The 18256-nt window shown below is 42.3% G+C and overlaps 1 protein-coding gene across 2 annotated transcripts in view; it reads right to left on the minus strand.

The window, feature by feature from the left end:
* The window catches only part of ttyh2 (tweety family member 2), a 78533-nt gene that overhangs the window by 21445 nt on the left and 38832 nt on the right, over positions 1-18256 (minus strand). For both annotated transcript variants that reach the window (XM_069665076.1, XM_069665075.1), the window contains exons 4-5: positions 7740-7960; positions 2820-2915 (exon numbers count right to left, since the gene is read on the minus strand). In XM_069665076.1, the coding sequence (XP_069521177.1) occupies positions 2820-2915; positions 7740-7960 (317 nt within the window). The remainder of the gene's footprint in view (positions 1-2819; positions 2916-7739; positions 7961-18256) is intronic.

An 18256-nucleotide genomic window follows, 5' to 3' on the forward strand; every position in this document is an offset into this window, starting at 1 on the left:
TTGTATCTAGTATCATTTGTTGTGAGGTATTCATACTAAATATGTTTTCAAAACTAAAAAGGCCCCAGTACACTTCCCTGTGGCACACCATGGATACATGGCTCTAGGCTGGACAGGCCAATTATTAACTAACAGCGTTGAGTTTGTTTCTTCATAAGAAGAATTTGAAGAAATTGTTTTATCATTTTGAATCTGGAAGAAAATCAAAAAAAAGTAATGGACACCAACTAACAGGGTTCTGTTTCAGCTGCAGAGCACCTGTTCCACCATCTTAAGCGACTGGCAGTGTTGCAGTTTCTAGCAAGTAACACATGGGCTGCAATCTGGCTTCCCACAGCACTATGAACCCAAAATAAACAGATTTCACTGTAATTTCTTTGCAATACACAAGTTGAAGATGCCAAAATGAAAACATCATCTCGTATATTTGTTCCTGCTTGGTAAAATCTGCAAGACGAGACACAGAAACAACTTTAAAATGAAGCAATCTCAGGATGTCAGGTAAATCACAACACTGAAAGGCTTTCAATACACAGAGAGCCAAGCGCATGTCTGGCTCAAGTGGAATAAATTAAACTTGCACAAACACAGAAATGATGCAAATTCATGCTAATCGTGTCGTATGATTCATGTAATTCCTGTAGCTGGTACAGATCTGTGAATATCTGTGTCTTTCCACTGAATTTGTGCTTCCCTTTTGTTTTGAACACACCTTTATAAAGTACTATGGCTTACTTTAACACTCCCGACTTTGCATGTCTAAGTGTTACACAGAGAAACTTCTAACCCTTTCCCTCCTTTTCTTAACAATGCTGTGATTTTATTGTATTTGATTCCGGCTCACTCTGCTCGTTTGCATCTCTTGCCTGACATGGTAAAGTTCAACTCACCCAATAGATGCTGTGTTATCTACTCTGGTTTTAAAATGTCAGTTTCTGAGATATCTTCCACCCCTACATAAAGGAGGAGGACAGAAAATGTGTGTTGTGGAACTAAAAGCATAAAAAATGTTTTAGAAATCGCTCGCGACATGCCCCTGCAGAAACAGAAAACAGACCAAAGAGAAATCTAAATAAAAACAGCTGACAGCTAGGTCTATGGATGTCTCTCCTTCTCTCACATGTGGGCGTATCTTGTTGTCTAAGCTGTTACTGCGTGTCATGCTAACACACAGCCAGCCAGTTATAAACACCAGGAAAAAAAAAAAAGTCAGCAGGCCCCCAGAGTGTAATCTGCTCCAGAAAGCCTTCATGCACTTTCACTCTACTGGAAGAGAGCCGCTCTTGGGAGCGCCGACACTCTTGACACTGACTCATCTTGTGTGTGCAGAGTGGTGGGAGGGTGAGGGGGGGGTTTGTGGTTAGTAGGGCAAGTTTAGTGCAGCTCACGCCCTAAACTGACTGATTGAGGGAGACATGAATGCTGGATAAGTGGAGGCCCCGGTGGATTTCATGCCCTGTGAAAGCTACTTTAAAGCAGGAAGTTAAAAAGCCAAAAAATAACAAAACAGAACATTCCAGTGGAGATGGATTCAGATACTGTCAGGAGATTAAATAAAAGCGGAAGCACAGCATGGGAATACATACTTGTATATACTTTTTAGGCTGACATGAACCTTTACGTCTGAAATAAAGTGCTATATATATACACTTAAAATACGGTGAACTATTTCTGTGCAATGTCTGGCATGTTTTATAATGTGTGGGACTGTTTTTAAGTCATAAATCTGTCAACAAATCCTGTTTTTATTGAAATTTCACTTCCTGCCATCTATAAAAGACTGAACCACAACATGTTATGTTTAGTTTTGTTTCCATTTAGCTTGCGTCTGCTCTTATTTTGAAATTTTTCTTGCTTTCTGGTCACTCAGAAAAGGTCAAATCAATAAAACATTGATACTAAAAAAAGACCCGAAAACACAAAGCTGAATAATAAATGACCTTCTACTCAAGGCGTTGCAGTGCATTGTGTCCGTTATCGAATGTCACTCAAGTCTGAGGCGTTAAAAGCAGGTCAAGTGTTAAACCAGAATAACAATCTTCAGGAAGCTGATAACATCGAATGTCTCCGCTCCCATCTCTCCACGGCTCTCCGATCCAATTTGTAGAGCAAAGCTTTCGAGACGGCAGCGCTCAGAGCGAGTTCAGCCCACCGCTGGCGACGCTATGGGCAAGCGGTGAAATACAACAGGGCTAGCAGGGCAGTGTTTGTACAAGGACTTGTTCACAGGCAATTTCCCATGGGAAGAGAAGCAAATCTTGCCTCCAGCTCGCACTGTCTACACCAACTCATACGTATTCATCTCATCCTGTGGTAAAATGCAGCTTTTTTCCTGTCTAAGGGTTTACGTAAAGGACAGCATGTGGATTATTCTGCCAGATTTGTGAAATGTTCAACCTCTCAGATTAAATTATTTTTTATACCTCCACGACGGCGGGTGAAGGCATAAACTGAAATCAAATTTAAACACGGTCTGGTTTCAGCTACGAGAGGGAATAAAGTCTGATTTGTGCACATTCAGCTCCTTGTTGTAACATCTGGGCAAACAGAATCTGCAGCAGCTGTTGCAGCATGATTGTGACTACAATGAAATGAATGCATTTTGTTTGGATCCCACTTAGATGTGATTTACTTAGTCTGCTAATCTTCTCTCATACATCTTCCCTCTGCCTCTTCACTCTCTGTCTCTCCGTCTGCCGCGCAGGGTAGGAAAATCACACATACAACAGAAATAGAACAGATTGCCTCTTGTCGTCATAAACAGAAAACAGCTCTTATCTCTGGGAATAGTTAGGTGTCCGAGGGCATATTAGACTCACGTGGTGAGCAGCCAGCGAGACTGCTTGGCCAGCCCCAGACAGGCCAGCAGGCAGATGATCAGGTCCACGATGAGGAGCAGCAGGTACATGAGCCACCTGCGGAGACAGAAAAAGCAAAATATAACAGCTGCTGGTGAATGCTAATGTGGTAAAGCAAAAGGAAAAACAATAACAAAAGATGCAGTTTCATGTTGTTTGGATGTAAAGTGGGATTTTGGGACTTGAATTAAATGCATCGTTAGCATGAATAAAATACGCAATTCAATAAAATATGTAACATCTGTCTTGTTTTGGGACATTTTAAAGAGGAATGTTACACCAAGGGTCTTTAAAGGGGGGGTATTATGCTAATTTCAAGCTTCATATTTCACTCTGTGATACCTGTGGAGTAGCTTAGCATAATTTGCAGTTTAAAAAACTCATACAGCCCTCATACAGCCACTGCCTGAAACGACTCAGTCAGCTCTGTCTCTTTAAGAAACCCGGCCCCACCCCCCTTGTGTTTAACAGACTCTTCTTTTTTAAGTGAGAATTTCACTTATTAATTTAATTTAATAGCTAATATGACAAAGTGTATTAATCACATTGCTATACTAGAAGCGTAGCTCTGTTTGGGAGCAGCTGCGTGCGAAAGCGTGGGTGGTAGAGCGAGTGAGTGAGAGAGACAGGAAGTGAGCGTGCGCATGAGAGTGAACGGGGATTGGAGCAGCAGAAGAGCGGAGAAAAGTGTTAACGGTAGCTGTAAGAAAATAACAAAACGACTGTACAGTTAAGGGTGTGTGTAGTAAAGCCACGACTCCTCGAGACTCAAGCCGTGCTCCCTTGTCTTACTTCCTGCTTGCTGCTGGTGTGTTAAAGTGACGGGAGTTAGCCCCGAAGCTAGCTACAGCTTCGGCATGTTGGTGGCCAATTTTGTTAGATGTTTTTTCCCCAGTGTAGTTAATACAGTTTAACTACTAAAGAGGTTAAAGTTGCAATTGATGTAAAAATGTTTGTGGTGTTGTTACACCAATGTTAGCTCATTTAGCTAGCTTAATTAACAAGCTAGCTCCTGATAAAGAAACCTGCTGGCTGTGGCAAAATTGATGGTAACTGGGCTAAAAATGAGACCCCTGCTTTTGTCTACCTTTGTCCAAAATCACGCTCGCTGAGAGTTTTATGTGGAGATTTCCCCCCATTATTAGTGTAACCTTTAAAGCTACGGGTCGCGCAAGAACAAAGATCCTAACAGGCAAAGCAACAAAAAGGGAGATTAGGGTTAGCAAAGGGTCAATTACAAAACGGAGTTCAGTCTAACAAGCAATGGAAAAATAACGTAAGCAGGAATCAACCAGAATGTTAAGTCCTTTAAGTCCTTTGAGTGGGGAAATATAACTTAGAGAAAACAAGTTTGAACCCAGAGGGGAGACTGTCCCACTTACTTTCACCTCCACAGATACATGCAATAGCTGGCAGCTGAGGAGTTATTGTTGCTTTGGGGGTATACTCCTGTCCAGTTATTGCCTTGTTCAGGGGAACCATCTGCTGCATGAGTGTTGGTCAGTCTTTGACTGGACACAGAAAGCCTGTCCAGATGGTGAATAATGAATGGACTCAAATCCATGGCTGAATGTTCCCTGTGTGGTTGTTGTATCACTCTTTCACTCTGAAATATTGAACTTTATTTAAAAAAGAGTCATGTCCACTTTGTCTTCCTTTCTTTCAATTATTTCTCTCCTTCTCCATCTGTGTCTTCATCACTCTACATCATCTTTCCCTCATCTTTCTTTTCTTCCTCCTCTGCTTTTTCACTCCCTTTAATCTCCCTCCCCTCCGTCTCGTTGCCTTCGGCCCCTTTCCCCCCGCCTTGCCCCTCTCTCTCCCTCGCCACCACCTCCATGCTGTTTCTTCCTCGTTTCATCTCCCCCCCCCCCTTGGCGTGGTACAGTACAAGGAGCTGGGACATCAACATGCACATGAAGGCTCTGGGGTGACACTGCCACCGTGTTTGTCTGTGTTATCTTAATCCAATTAGAGTCAAACTGAGTGCAGAATAGAGACACGTAGGGACGGAGCGCGGTGGGTTTATGTATAATGGAAAAGTACATGTCCTTAAGAAGTTGTATCTGTGATAGCAGGAGGCGAGCTTAAGTTACAAGATGATAATTACAGTGACAATTATTCAGCCTTCTTCAAGGAGAGGTCACAGGTCACAGTTATCTACCAACAGCAGAATTACAATTTCACTGCACGTTTTCTTCATTATTTCAAACACTTAATATTCCTGAAAATTCAGTCCGCGGTCCCTTTCCATGTTCAAGAAGAAGCTAAAGACACAGCTCTTTCATGAGCACCTCCACTCTTAATGATATTGATGTTACTGATGACGATATTGATAAAAAATCAATACACTCTGTGCATTGCCTGTCGACACTTGGGTCCGATCACACTTGAAGCTGTTTGTTGGCACTCACTCGAGTTGTTCCCTCCCGTCTAGATCAATAACTGATTTTCATTGTACAAAATTGAAGCCAAGAACCCCCAGAGGCGGGCGCTGCCTTCTTCCACTTGGGACGTCATTTGGAGCCGGAGCTGCCCAGTAGAGATCGGAGGGTGGCTTCACTTTAGAGTAGCTTTCATGTTGACTATCTCTTTATACAGTCTATGGTCTAGATCGTGGCTTGTGCTGTACTAACTCTCAGTTACACGTCACTTTGGACAAAAGCGTCAGCTTAATGAAATTCTAACATTGTTAAAAACGAAGACAGATTTCTTATTACCCCTCTATCGTGGTGGCATTGTGGACTTTTTTTTCCTTAAAGTTATAAGCTCAAAAGGTTCTTCCTTCCTAAGCAAATGCACCTTCACCCTTGGCACTGAATCTAAACTAACAAACCACAAGAGTAAATATTAAATGTAACAAATTAAAGGATAACTTCGGGATTTTTCAACCTAGACCCTATTTCCCCAAGTGTTTGTGTGTGAGTGACTAGTGGAGACAACAATTATTGAAATCGATCCAGTATTCAGGGAGGGAGCACCGGCCGGCAGCAGCCAAATGAGATACAATTTAACTAAACAGGGCACCGGGCACATGCCAATATACAGCCACTAAAAGCGCTTGTTTAGCTACTGACAGGCTCACATCGTTATAATAAGTGTCTGACAACACTGTGGCAGCCATGCTACTTTACCTTATGCTCTCTGTTGTTGTCACTAACCAAGTCTCGCTCACGGAGAAGTCTCGTGCTTAAATCTCGCGTGAGGCCGTAGTTGTCGCAGGAAGAAGGAGAGAGGAGGGAGAGAAGACGAAGTCGAAGAGGGAGAAGCGCCGTTTGTTGTGTTGGAGTACAGAAAGCGTTGCTCAGTGCTATCGAAAAGATTGTCATGGCTGAAGATTTATCTGATTTCTACGATTCACTCCTATCTCCTTCTTCCAGCAACAACTACAGTCTCACGCAAGATTTCAGCACGAGACTTCTCCGTGAGCGAGACTTGGTTACAGACAACAACAGAGAGCATCAGGTAAAGTAGCATGGCTGCCACAGTGTTGTCAGACACTTATTATAACGATCTGAGCCTGTCAGTAGCAGGACTGGCGGCGTAGTGCAGTTACTTTTACTGCTTCTCGATACGTCTTTGGCCTGATTTGCATAATCTTCCCGGGACTTTAGGCAACAATGGCCACAGGAACCATTTAGTTCCTGGAACTAAAAGTTCCTGGTACTTTTGGTCAAAAAGCACCTTAAATGATGACACAATATATCAAGCATATTTTCTGCATTATATGTTCAGTAAAAAGTTTCCATATCGGGCCATTTTGGAAAACACTTGGCAATACCAATATTTCAATGATCGGCCAATATCGTTTGATAATCTCTGATATATCGGTCAGGCTGTAAAGAACAGGAAGAGTCTCGAATGTTTGTCCACTGTGAGCAAACAGAATAATCCAGGATGACTTAATTGAAGACAGACAGCCACCTCTGACACAACACTTAGACTTTAATTACTCAAATTCAAATTAGAGACACACGCACGCCCAAACCACACACAAACTATTTATTGGAGGGTGACAAGAACTAACGAGTCCATTAACAGCTGACATTGTCTGGCTGTCTGCTCTCGGCCTGCCTTCTTTATTAGCGCCGAGCTATGAGGGGTATTGAATTATCGGCAGCGCAGAGGAGTCGCTTTACAGATCAATACGAACACAGCAGCCGGTCTGTTCCTGCGGTCTCACAGAAATACTCATCAGCCCTACACGAGGACTAGAAAAATAGCTATGGGCCTCTTTCTGCTCTGTAATTATAAGAACACGAGTCTAAATAAGACAAGAGCTCAGATAACAGTTCTCACTGCTCCCAGCAGCGCAGCGTTGATGCAATGGTTGCTAATGATTTAATAGGATTGTTCTATTTTCCACAGTCTGCAGTGGACTTGATGATGTACACATGCAATCACATTACTTCATCCCATCCACCAAATATCATGTGATGTATTCAGGTCATAATGTGCAGAGTGGAACTACCTACACGTGAATTATCGACTCAGCTGCACGTTGATGATGCTACTGATACATGATACTAAAGGCTTCATCTTTCATATCAAAGACGCAAATATATCAGCATCTCTTTAACTCCCATGCTCAGACTCCGTCCTCCTCAATAAACCAGCACCAGCATGCATGGCTGTGTGTGTAGATGCATCTTGTTCCTATGATATAAATAACTGTGCTCTATACTGATTTGCATTTAGAAATTCATGCGAAAATGTTTGCCTCCCACGAAATTGTGGATGCTGTGGATTGTGGATGAGAAAATCCTGAATCTGTTGCTTGGTTCCATTTATTCTTCTGTCTACACGTGTTGCATCACCAGCGTTCGCATCCTATCCGACCTGCACTGTACAAGCACAACACATGTATATCCTGTTCCTCACCTGTAGTACTCGACGTGCGCCGTTTGATCAGCAATGGCTGCCAGGTCCACTTTAGCGTCCTCCCAGTCCGGCAGCCCGAGCAGCTGTTTGATCACGTTGTCAGCCATCTGCTGCATGAACTGGAGGGTCTGCACGTAGTCGCCCCGCGTGGCGAAGATCTCGTCCAACCTTGCGAGGTGCATCTGCAGGCCGTTCTTCATGCTGCCCATGGTGCCAGTCACCTGGAGGGCAGAGGAGGGGGAGGAGGGAGGAGATGAATGAACAACAGCTGCTTTGATTCCCAACTTTACTGCTGCAATAATAAGTCAAACCTTTCTTGTTTATGCCAAAATACCTTCTAAATTAATGACACTCCCATCTGCTTCAGTTGTACTTTGTGTCGCGCAATTTTAGCATGCTAACACGCTAAACCACGATGACAGACTACAGGAAATAATTAACATCAAACAAGTGTTAATTTCGTTAATGAAAATTATGACGAGAAATGATGACCTTTTTTTCATGACGAAAACGAGACGTTTACAAGCTAAAAATAGATCGTTGATAATAAAAACTCTGACGACACGTATGTTATGTTTTCGTTAACGAGACAAGATGGGACTAAAATGTGTAACACTCGGCTGTCGGACATTTAAAGTGCGTCAAAATACAAGCAATGCATCCTGTAACTGATAGAACTTGTTAACGGGCATGCAGATCCCCCTGAATCCGACCCAGTGGGACCCAGTCATACAGGTGATGATGTCCCAAAGCGGTCAGCAGCTTGACAGCAACGCACGCAAAATTTATCATGAAGTTGGTTGTGAACTTTCTCTGTTAACCCAGTCTTTCTGCTTCACGCTCACAGAAAAAGGGGCGTTTTGCGCGTCATTTGACACTTCTTTCGCACAAAAAGGAGCGCTCATCAGCTGTCTGCTTCAGTCAGACGGTTTAAATCAGAAGCAATGATGAAAATAGAAGAAGTTTTAATGGTAAAAAGCAGCACTGCTGCTGCAAATAAGGCAAGAGAGGAATATGCAGTATGTGCTACTGTAACTGCATGGCTTCATTCTGTGGCTTTACATGTGTAACATTATGTTTAAGAAGTTCCTAAATACATATAACCTTAGCTGAGGAATAATTAATGAAAGGACAGTGCTTTACAGCATTAGGCTGATTAAATTAGATTAAAGAGAGAAAAGGTTCTGACTAAAAGTAATGACTGAAATGTGACTCTTTATTGACTAAAACTGGACTAAAATGTTTTGAGTTTTTGTCGACTAAAACTACAGAGGGTAAAAATAGCCCTTTTTTACACTTCAGTTCCGCCTGCAGCGCCGTAACGAAGCTCCGCCGTCATGCAGCCTTAACCATTTTACATTGGACCAAGCAACGGCGGCGTAAAGCCAGTGCCCCAGTGTGTGTCTTTTTACACAGCGCTCCAGTGTTGCGGAAGCAAAACGTGCTTGAGGTGTAAACAAACAGTGCGTGCTTCAAATACACACACACGGTGCTGTTCCGCACTGCCGGCTCCGCTGTTTACACAGACGCCTCTGGTACTACCTCCGATGCCGGCTCAGAGGTGGAACGACTTCGCCCCACCGTTCCGCCTCCGTGAGGAAGACGGAACGTAAATGAGTAAATGTGACTAAAACTAATAAGCATTTTCACCAGAATTAAAACATTCATAAATAATAATAATACATGAATTGGTATGTAACTGGTAACATGATGTTTGATTTATTACCATCCTGTGAGGTTAAAATTTTGTAAAACTGCCAGCACCATTTTCAAAATAAAATGTCTTTTTATTCAACCACTTTTAAAATATTAATGTATCGACAGAATTATCCTCGAGTGAAACACACCACAGACTTTCGCTGATGTGTGGGAGCCTTCGGTCAATTTCTCCGCCTCAGAAAGTTTCCCCAGAAAGTGTCCAGAGGTGAAATTAACATGAGGCCGGTCTGTGCTGCCAATCAGCCGCGGAGCAGAGACAGGGGACGTGTGGGAGAGCTTGAATACTGAGCGTGGGTGTTGGTGAAGAGGTCCATTTTGACTGAACAGTTCAGCTTGGAAATCGTCCAAAAGTAGAGAGCCCGGAGGGGAAATAGTAGGTTTGCTTTTGCGGGAGTGTTTTTATTCCATGTGAGCTTGTTGTTTGTCAGACTATTTTTCCAAATTGATACCTCGCTAATGAAACGGATAGTTTGTTTACTTGTTTAAGCCGTGCAATCACATAGCGACTAATCCATTCCCTAGAGGGGGAGTGGGATCCTCTAAGGCTGACAACAAACACAACTAACACAGACTGAGTCATTTATTCTCACTCATCAGATTTTTACCTTGTCCGCCAAACGACAGCAGGACCAGATTATATGTTTGGAGCGAACCTCTCCTGTACGGACGCTAACCGATTCCTCGGGTTTAATTACTATGTACTTTGCTTGAAGGGAGAAGTTGTTTACAGGGAAATGGCATTCACAGAGACATCCTGCTATTTCATAATTAAAAAGGCTAATAAATGCTTTCATTCAGCTCTGCGTACTTGGCATTCACAGGAGAGCAAACTCATATTGTTGCTGTGTTTGTCGGGGACTGGGTTTGCTGGAGCTCAGGGAGGGAGAGGTTGGGTGGATGTAATTAGCTGGGTTTGCATTTAATGTGCAGCCCAAAGTGAACGGTTGCAAACAAGCCTGAGAGTCGACAGCGACGTTCGCGATGGACTCTTTGGGGTTTTTTAAGGTGCCAATGCACTTTGAGCTAAATGCCAACATCAGTGTGCAAACGTTCTCACATAACAAGACGGTGTTAAGCGTGTATTTGATTTACCAGGTACGCCATTTTAAGCTCTTTATCTGCTGGTCTAAAAACCCACTAAAACCCGGTCTTTTTGCTTAGTGGGAAAGGTTCCAATCAGCATTCAGACCCGGGTCCCGTTTTATTTTGTAGCCCTGTTAGTCCTGCGTTTGGTTTCTAGTGTTTCCTGTTTTATTTTGTAGTTCTTGCCCCTTGTATGTCATGTCTTGTTTTATTTCCTTCCTTTGTTCCGTTTCCCGCCCTTTTACATTGTGTGCCCTGCCATCATTGTGTTCACCTGTGTTGATTGATCTCACCTGTCCCTGATCTCCCTGTGTGTATTTAGTCTCAGTGAACTGGCACAGAAGGGTAGGAACACAGAGTCTATGTCTGTGACCTGTTGTCCTTTCTTCCTGTGAATTTGTTCCTCGTGTTTCTACACTGGATTGTCTTCGTGCCTCCCCTGATTTCCTCATAGCTCCTCGTGTTCTCTTGGATTATCTGTTCCCGGTTTTTTTTGCTCTGCCCTTTGATGTTATTTCTTTGTCCTTTGTTGGCTTTTAGATTTTGTTTTTGCCTTTTGTTAATTAAATTCATAATATCTAAGTCTGCATCTGGGTCGTCAACATTTTGTTCAACTCCAAACCGTGACACTTTCTCTGGATTAAAGTCACAGTTATTTAAATATATTATCTCTGCAAATTGAATATATTTCACAGATAGTCTTTAGCAGGACATTTCAGTCAAAACGAACCTCCTGGTGCTGCTGAAGAAAAGGTTATGAAGTTGTTTTTTGTCTTACAGACAGACAGACTTACAATGTGAATCCTAGAGCTACACTGCTAGCACGGCTATCCATTGATAAATGGTAAATGGACTGTACTTAAATAGAGCTTTTCTAGTCTTGCGACCACTCAGAGCTGCTTTTACACTTCATCATAATCACTGATTCACACACTCATTCACACACTGATGGCAGAGGCTGCTACGTAAAGTGTCAGTCATCAAATTCACACCGGGAGCAATTTGAGGTTCAGTGTCTCGCCCAACGACACTTCAAAATGTAGACATGAGGGAGCTGGGGATCGAACCACCAACCTTCTGATTGAAAGACGACTGACCTCTGAGCCACAGCCACCCCATTGATCTAAGACTTTAACAATTGTTTTCATAATCAAAGAATTAGCTTGGTTATGGATCCATTTTGTCCATAGAATGCCAAAAGTTCATCACAATTACCAAGAGGCCAATGTGACATCTTCAAATGGCTTGTTTTGAACAGTCCGAAACCAAACGCCTCTTCCTTTACTGTCATGAACGACAAAGGAAAACAGCAAGTCCTCCCATTTCAGAAGCTGAAACCAGCAAATATTTGACATTTCAGCTTGAAAAATGACCGAACCAAATAATCCATCCATCCATCATCTATACCGCTTATCCTGTTCAGGGTTGGGGGGGGGGGGGTGGAGCCTTTCCCAGCTGTCATTGGGTGAAAGGCTGGGTACACCCTGGACTGGTCGCCAGTCAATCCCAGGTCTGAACCAAATAATCAATCATAAAAACAGTTTGTGACTAATTTTAGTTTACATAAGTAATTGATTTATTGACTCTAGCAGCTCTATATCTATCCACCAATTAGCTATACCTGCATATTCTCAAGAGTCGTAGAGTGCTAGAGCCATTACCCGCTGATAATAGGTGAGAGCGAGAGAGTTAGGTACACCCTGGACAGATTGCCTGCCTGTCTCAGCGGACACATAAGAATGTTCTTGCTGAGGCAGACGGTGCTTTCCTTTGCTCTTTGTGTTTGGAAATGAACTATTGTAGTCTTTTCAACGTCCACATTTTTTTGGAAGAAGTTGGAAACATGAAGATTCTGCACATTGAGAATTTCAAATAACACAAAAGAACCACACAAAGGCAGCCACTGAGCTCATTTTCACAGGCCTGGGGTGCTCTGTAGTTTTCTGTCTGATCACTCAGTCACTCAGAGACTGAGCAGATGAAATCGCGGATGAGAAATGAAGGCTTGTATCTGATTTTTGCCTCCTGTGTGCGAATCTTATCTGAAGCGCCTGGGGAGACAGGCAGTCCTGCTAATCTCTCCCCGTCTTGGTCTGATCCTCATCGTGTAAGTGATCTGCACCGATCAAGACGATATGATTCCCTTTCCCAGTCTTCTCAGTCTTTATCTCAAGTCTGGTGTTTTGAGGGCACGGAGAAGCATTCTCCGCTTCATATCTTTCTCAACAAGCAGCGTAATGTGTTTGGCACAAAGCTATTTTACAGTTGGATATTCTTTACTGCACGCCGGAGGGTTCACAACAAACAAAAAACAGAAGCAATCCTGATAAATGACAACTGTGACAAATGACAAAAGGCCTTGGGCTGGAAACATGACAGTGCTGTCAAATATCAAATGTGGAATCCAGCTTAAGGAAAGAGAAGAAAATATATATCAATGGGCATCATGTAAAGGTTCTGGTTACACAAGCGTGTATTCATTTGCAGACCCTCAGCAGTGTGGGGGTTGGTGTAGTCATTATCTTGCATCCTTTGGCTTGCCTCATTGGCTCTATTATAAAATGATAACATCTTATCTATAATTACACATAAAAGCTTTAGATTTATGAATTATGTCTTTCACAGAGGCTTAGATCCAACGCCATGCCGTTAAAAAGACCTAAGTACTTGCATGATACATGGAAACCCATTGTTTTACTATTAAAACTACAGAGTCATTTACATCAGACCATTAATTTTCATCTAAAACACTCTTTTGTTGCATTATCTGTGAGTTTCCTGCCCATAAAATTACAATTCTGCTTCTCAGGCTCTTGAGAAATATACATCCCACATCCATCACTGGAATTGGATCTCTACCGTTAAGCCTGTTGGGGCCGGTACGCCTTGGAGGAAGTGATGCTTCAGAGACGACTCTGGGAGCACGAAACAGAGAGACTCTCAAACAGAAATTTTGCTTGCAAGAGTTTCCGAAAGTTGGGAGTTTCTTGAAATACCGCTGCCAGATTACCAAACTTTGGACCGGTTATACAGTTTAGAAATCGCCAACCAATTCAACAAATCTATCTCCCCAGTGCTGCCATGGCCCTCTTGGTTTACAACATAGTTTGGGCTCATTTAAGAGGCTGAGCAAGAATCCAAGAGTCACTTTCACTATATTCTCCACTCGCCAGGTAATCACCTGATAAGTGAGGACCCATGAGCGTACTTGTCCAAGTATAACAAAGGTTTAGTCATCGGATTAAACCTCTTTCTTGGTCTAAGTCCTTGACTCTGTTTGATGGTGGAAAGCCTTTCCATAATTAAAATTGAATGTGGGAGCCAGAGCGTGAAATGGAACATGGATCTGAAGTGCTTCAGCCGCTTTTTCACCTCCCAAAGATAGAGACCATCTTCAGCGCTGGGTAACGAGGCTCAACAGAACATCTCTTTAAAAATACATTGTTTCCTATCTCCTTTTCTTTCTCTTGGATACTTGATGCCACAGAGCTTTAAGAGGTTGCACTGCAGAGGGACTACCAAGTGTTTATTGGTTTGTTGATGAACCCCCGGGCAGGCATAAATTAAGGCCCTTTGAAAAACCAACGGCCCACACAGGGAAGATGTTGATCAAAGGAAGGAAGTTGGATCGTGAAAAAATGGTTTGCTGTAAATACAGTGATTCAGAAACAAATGAGGGCCATTCAGACCACTCTGTGCATGTCTGCAATTTAGTTCTTAGGAGAGCAAGAGTTCATACCGAGGTGGAGTGGAGTGGAAAGTGGTTTGGCTTTAGAGATGACCTCTGGCCAGTTGTGAGTAGTACTTTCCCTTCAACTTAACAAGGCTGCCCATCCAGTTACAAGAGAAAGTGTGGAAGTCAGCAGAAGTGTCCATTAGTCATATCTCACCTGGATTGCACGTTTAAGCTCACATACTTAAGCCTCATCCAGATGTCAAAGAGATGTCCACCTTTGCACCCAGAGAATGGCAGGTGCCCATTGAGTACTTTGTACTTCCTAAAATCTAAAGACGCCTCCTTGGCTTGTATTTGAACAAATGTCTCCACCTTTAACTCTCCAGACTTCTCAACGAGACCACATTGTTGGATAGAGGAGATACGCTGCTGCCCTGGCTTGAATTATAGCTGAAGTTACTGTTGTGCAGACAAGAGGAATCGAATCAGAGTCAGTTATCCATCACTTGTCCTGGTACGGCTCTGTTTGGGGAATCCCAAGGAATTACATCTCCCACAAGATTCAGAGCACTATCATGTGCAGAAGGAAATGGTGCAATGGTTTAGCCAAAAATTAGCTCCTCATCACACAAAGGTTTCCCAAACCCAGAAGTGATTCTGGAGTCCACATTCTGCGCATACCCCCGGTTATGTTCCAGTTGGACCTACCAAGAATACATCCACATGGAAGCATCCAGGAGACATCTTAATCAATGTCCTTACCCCCCCTAATCAGTTCATTTAAACACAACAGAACATCACTTTCTGAAACAAATTCACTTTTCTGTTGGTGGTCCATTAGCAGCATGTAAATCCTGTGAAGGATACTCATATCTGCCATCCAATTCACAGCCTCATTCTGTCGCTACCCAAAGCTCATGGACATACTGTCGGTCAAGTCTAAGGAGTAAATTAAATGGCACATTGTGTGCTTTATCTTCAGGCTTATCTTCACCATAGTAGTGTTGTAATGCACCAATATGAAAGGAACAGTGTGTTCAGTTTGCACATTGAACCAACCACTAAAATTCACTAGAAGACATAATATAATTCAAATCACATTTTCAGTTAATAATTGCTCCCTGACATTATGCATACCTTATTATTTTGTATCATTAAGGGAAGCGTATTAAGAGAATGCTGTGGAAATTTGCATGTTTGCAATTAGGTACTGGGCCAACTTCCAAACCGTGTTTGAGTTCTGGCCAAGCGCTCAGTGACTGACCCAGACATCGACCTGGTCCGCCGGGCGACTGCTGGCTGCCAAAACTCTCAAACAACCCCATTTTCCAAACAATAGAGTTATTATTAGTGTGGCTAAATACTTCAAATGCCACAACAGTCCCATTACGGCATGGCTGAAACATCTCAGTTGGCTGGTTTCCAGATTTTTACAGCCCCGTTTTTACATCTCTGTTGAAAGTAATGTCTCCAAATTGCATCGCATTCAGTATTCAAGTGCTTTGTACAATTCAAATCCTCACTGTGAAAGACGGTGCGTTTCTGTGCGAGTATATATGCCTCTGTGTGCATAAACACATCATAAGCATATATTCCAGACTGTAGCTAATCAAGGTCTCAATAGTAGCCTAGAAAAAAGCATCTACTGATAATGAGTCTAACAGCCTTCCTTTCCTGTCTTATACACCGAGTCTTTGGACGCGATCTCGCTTCTAAGCTCTCTTGGAGTCGGGCTAAAAGGCATTTGTGTGGGCCAAACGGCAGTGAGGCCTTCATTGTCGAGGATTTCAATACAGATTTCAATCCCGACTCTGCCAATCAGACAGGCCAGCATTGCTGCCTGTCCTTCCCCGTCAAACAGCTTTGTCTCCTGGGCTCATGGTTGATTAGGTGGGGGGAGACTGGGAACTGTGTGTGGCACACTGGGCTCTTTGTCCAACTCAAGAACTAGACTCCTCAACAGTCTATAGATGCGTGCAATGAACTCACTCATGCACACACACGGAAGCTCACTCACTCACACACATGAGGTGCTGGAATAAAGACCACCATGTCCAATTATGTGTTTGCACGAGTTCACACATCCCGGAGGAACTCTGACAAGCTTTCAATGCGCTATATGTTAATGACTTCTCTCCTTTTGCTAATATGACTTTGAGAAATCAACGTGGCTAAGCGCTTTACAACAATGACAGGAGACCATGTGAGTAATTCACACGATCAAGACACAACCCTCTGTCTTACGAAAATACAACCTTAACATGTGGCGATATTGATGGAGTAAATCCAAATGTTCATGTTCACAATGTTCAGAGTTTATGTTAGCTGGTTAATGCACGTTACATGGTAATCCCAATTGACGATGTAGAGCAGCTCCACTGATCTTTCTACATCAGTAATCGCAGAGTTCTTTCATGTTTCCAGTTTTAATCATTCATAAAGTGCATCAATCGGAGAGACAGCTAAGATCTACTCTCCATTAAAATCTGACATGCTTTTCCCTCCTCATTAGCGTGAGAAGTCCTAACACGGTCCTGCAGCGAGAGTGCGGTGGGATCTATACTCTCACCGCAAAGTGTTTATTACTGAGGCCATGTTGAGCCCCAGCAGTAAGTGGTTGACATACCACCACATTAATCTCCATTAACGCAGATGGAAGCTTAATCCCGACTCTTCCACCGCAAGGAACTCAGAGTCCCTGCCTGCTCTGACGCCATCACAGGACAAATTCTGGTCACACAAGACAAAGGAGACGACATACAGCCACTTCATCAGCGAAAGTCTGTTTGAAGTGTTGTTTATCACAGTTTAAGTCAAGTCAATCTATAAAAGCCCCAGATTCATCTTAAAAGGTTATATTCAAGTTTGAAATCAATAGTTATCTTTCTAAGTCTCAGGGTGAGTCTTATGTGAACCTGAACTAATGAGGCTAACAGATTACGCAGAATTTAAATCAAGTCCCAATTAAGTCTAGTCTAAATTTAAAGGGACAGTTCAGGTTTTTTGACGTGGGGTTGTGTGGAGTACTTATCAATAGTACGTGTAATACGTACAGCAAAGCACTGCTGCACACAGGGCCTGAGTACCATGTACTTTAGCCACGCAAAAGAGTGCATGTGTAGGTATATAGGGTAAGACATTGTGCCATCTCCAATTGCGATTGGTCCGTTGAAAAAAATGGAACAAAAAAACCCCCCATATATTTTTTAATAAAAATAATATAAAATACAAGCAGCAATTAAATCTAATGTAATGAGGTGTGTCTTATTTGTCCAAGTGAGTATTAACATCCTTTGAGGACACTGGGTCACATGACATGGAAGTTATTGAAAAAAAACTATAAATGTTTTTATAAAAAGATGAATAAAACGTATTAAAAGTGAGCCTTTTACACCAAATTTTACGGTATTTGTTTTGTGTTTTAACGCAACTTAAAAGGTTTAAGGTAATCGGTTTCCTCAATTGAAATGAGTCGACACAGGAGAGTTTTAAGTTGAGATACAGCCGTCGTTGCATTAAATTCTGCCAGGCAGCGACACACATAACACATGCACTGCTGTCTTACACTGTCTTACACTATGCACTTTAAGGACTGTGTGAAATATTGTCTTGTGGACGAGTGACAGGGTTGTTTTATACTGTTTGTTTTTTTCATGTGTTTCTTCTTTTTTATTATTTATAAGCTCTTCTGATATTCTGATTCTGATTCTGATAAACTACTTAACTAAGTTCATCTTACCTATTTGATAAGTTCAAATACACTGAATGGAATGGGTACTGTTTACTTCATTTATTTAAGTTACCTTAACAATAAATAAAAGAGTTGGTCCTCAAATGGTTTGAGTTCTTTTAAATCTTCTTTAAAAAAAAGTACAGCTTACTCAAATAACGCATGTTCATTCTCAACATCATTTCAAACGAGTTCTTTTACTTACTTTTCCCAAGGTAATCGCTTTCCTACTTGTTTTTTTAATTAAACTTGTTAGAATTTACGATGTGCTGCATGTAGTACACTTAGTTCCTCATTCAACCCCACTTC

The sequence above is a fragment of the Semicossyphus pulcher genome, unplaced genomic scaffold (assembly GCF_022749685.1).
Source record: "Semicossyphus pulcher isolate SPU_LCO1_2020_fin unplaced genomic scaffold, fSemPul1.0.p SCAF_16, whole genome shotgun sequence".
NCBI lineage: Eukaryota > Metazoa > Chordata > Actinopteri > Labriformes > Labridae > Semicossyphus > Semicossyphus pulcher.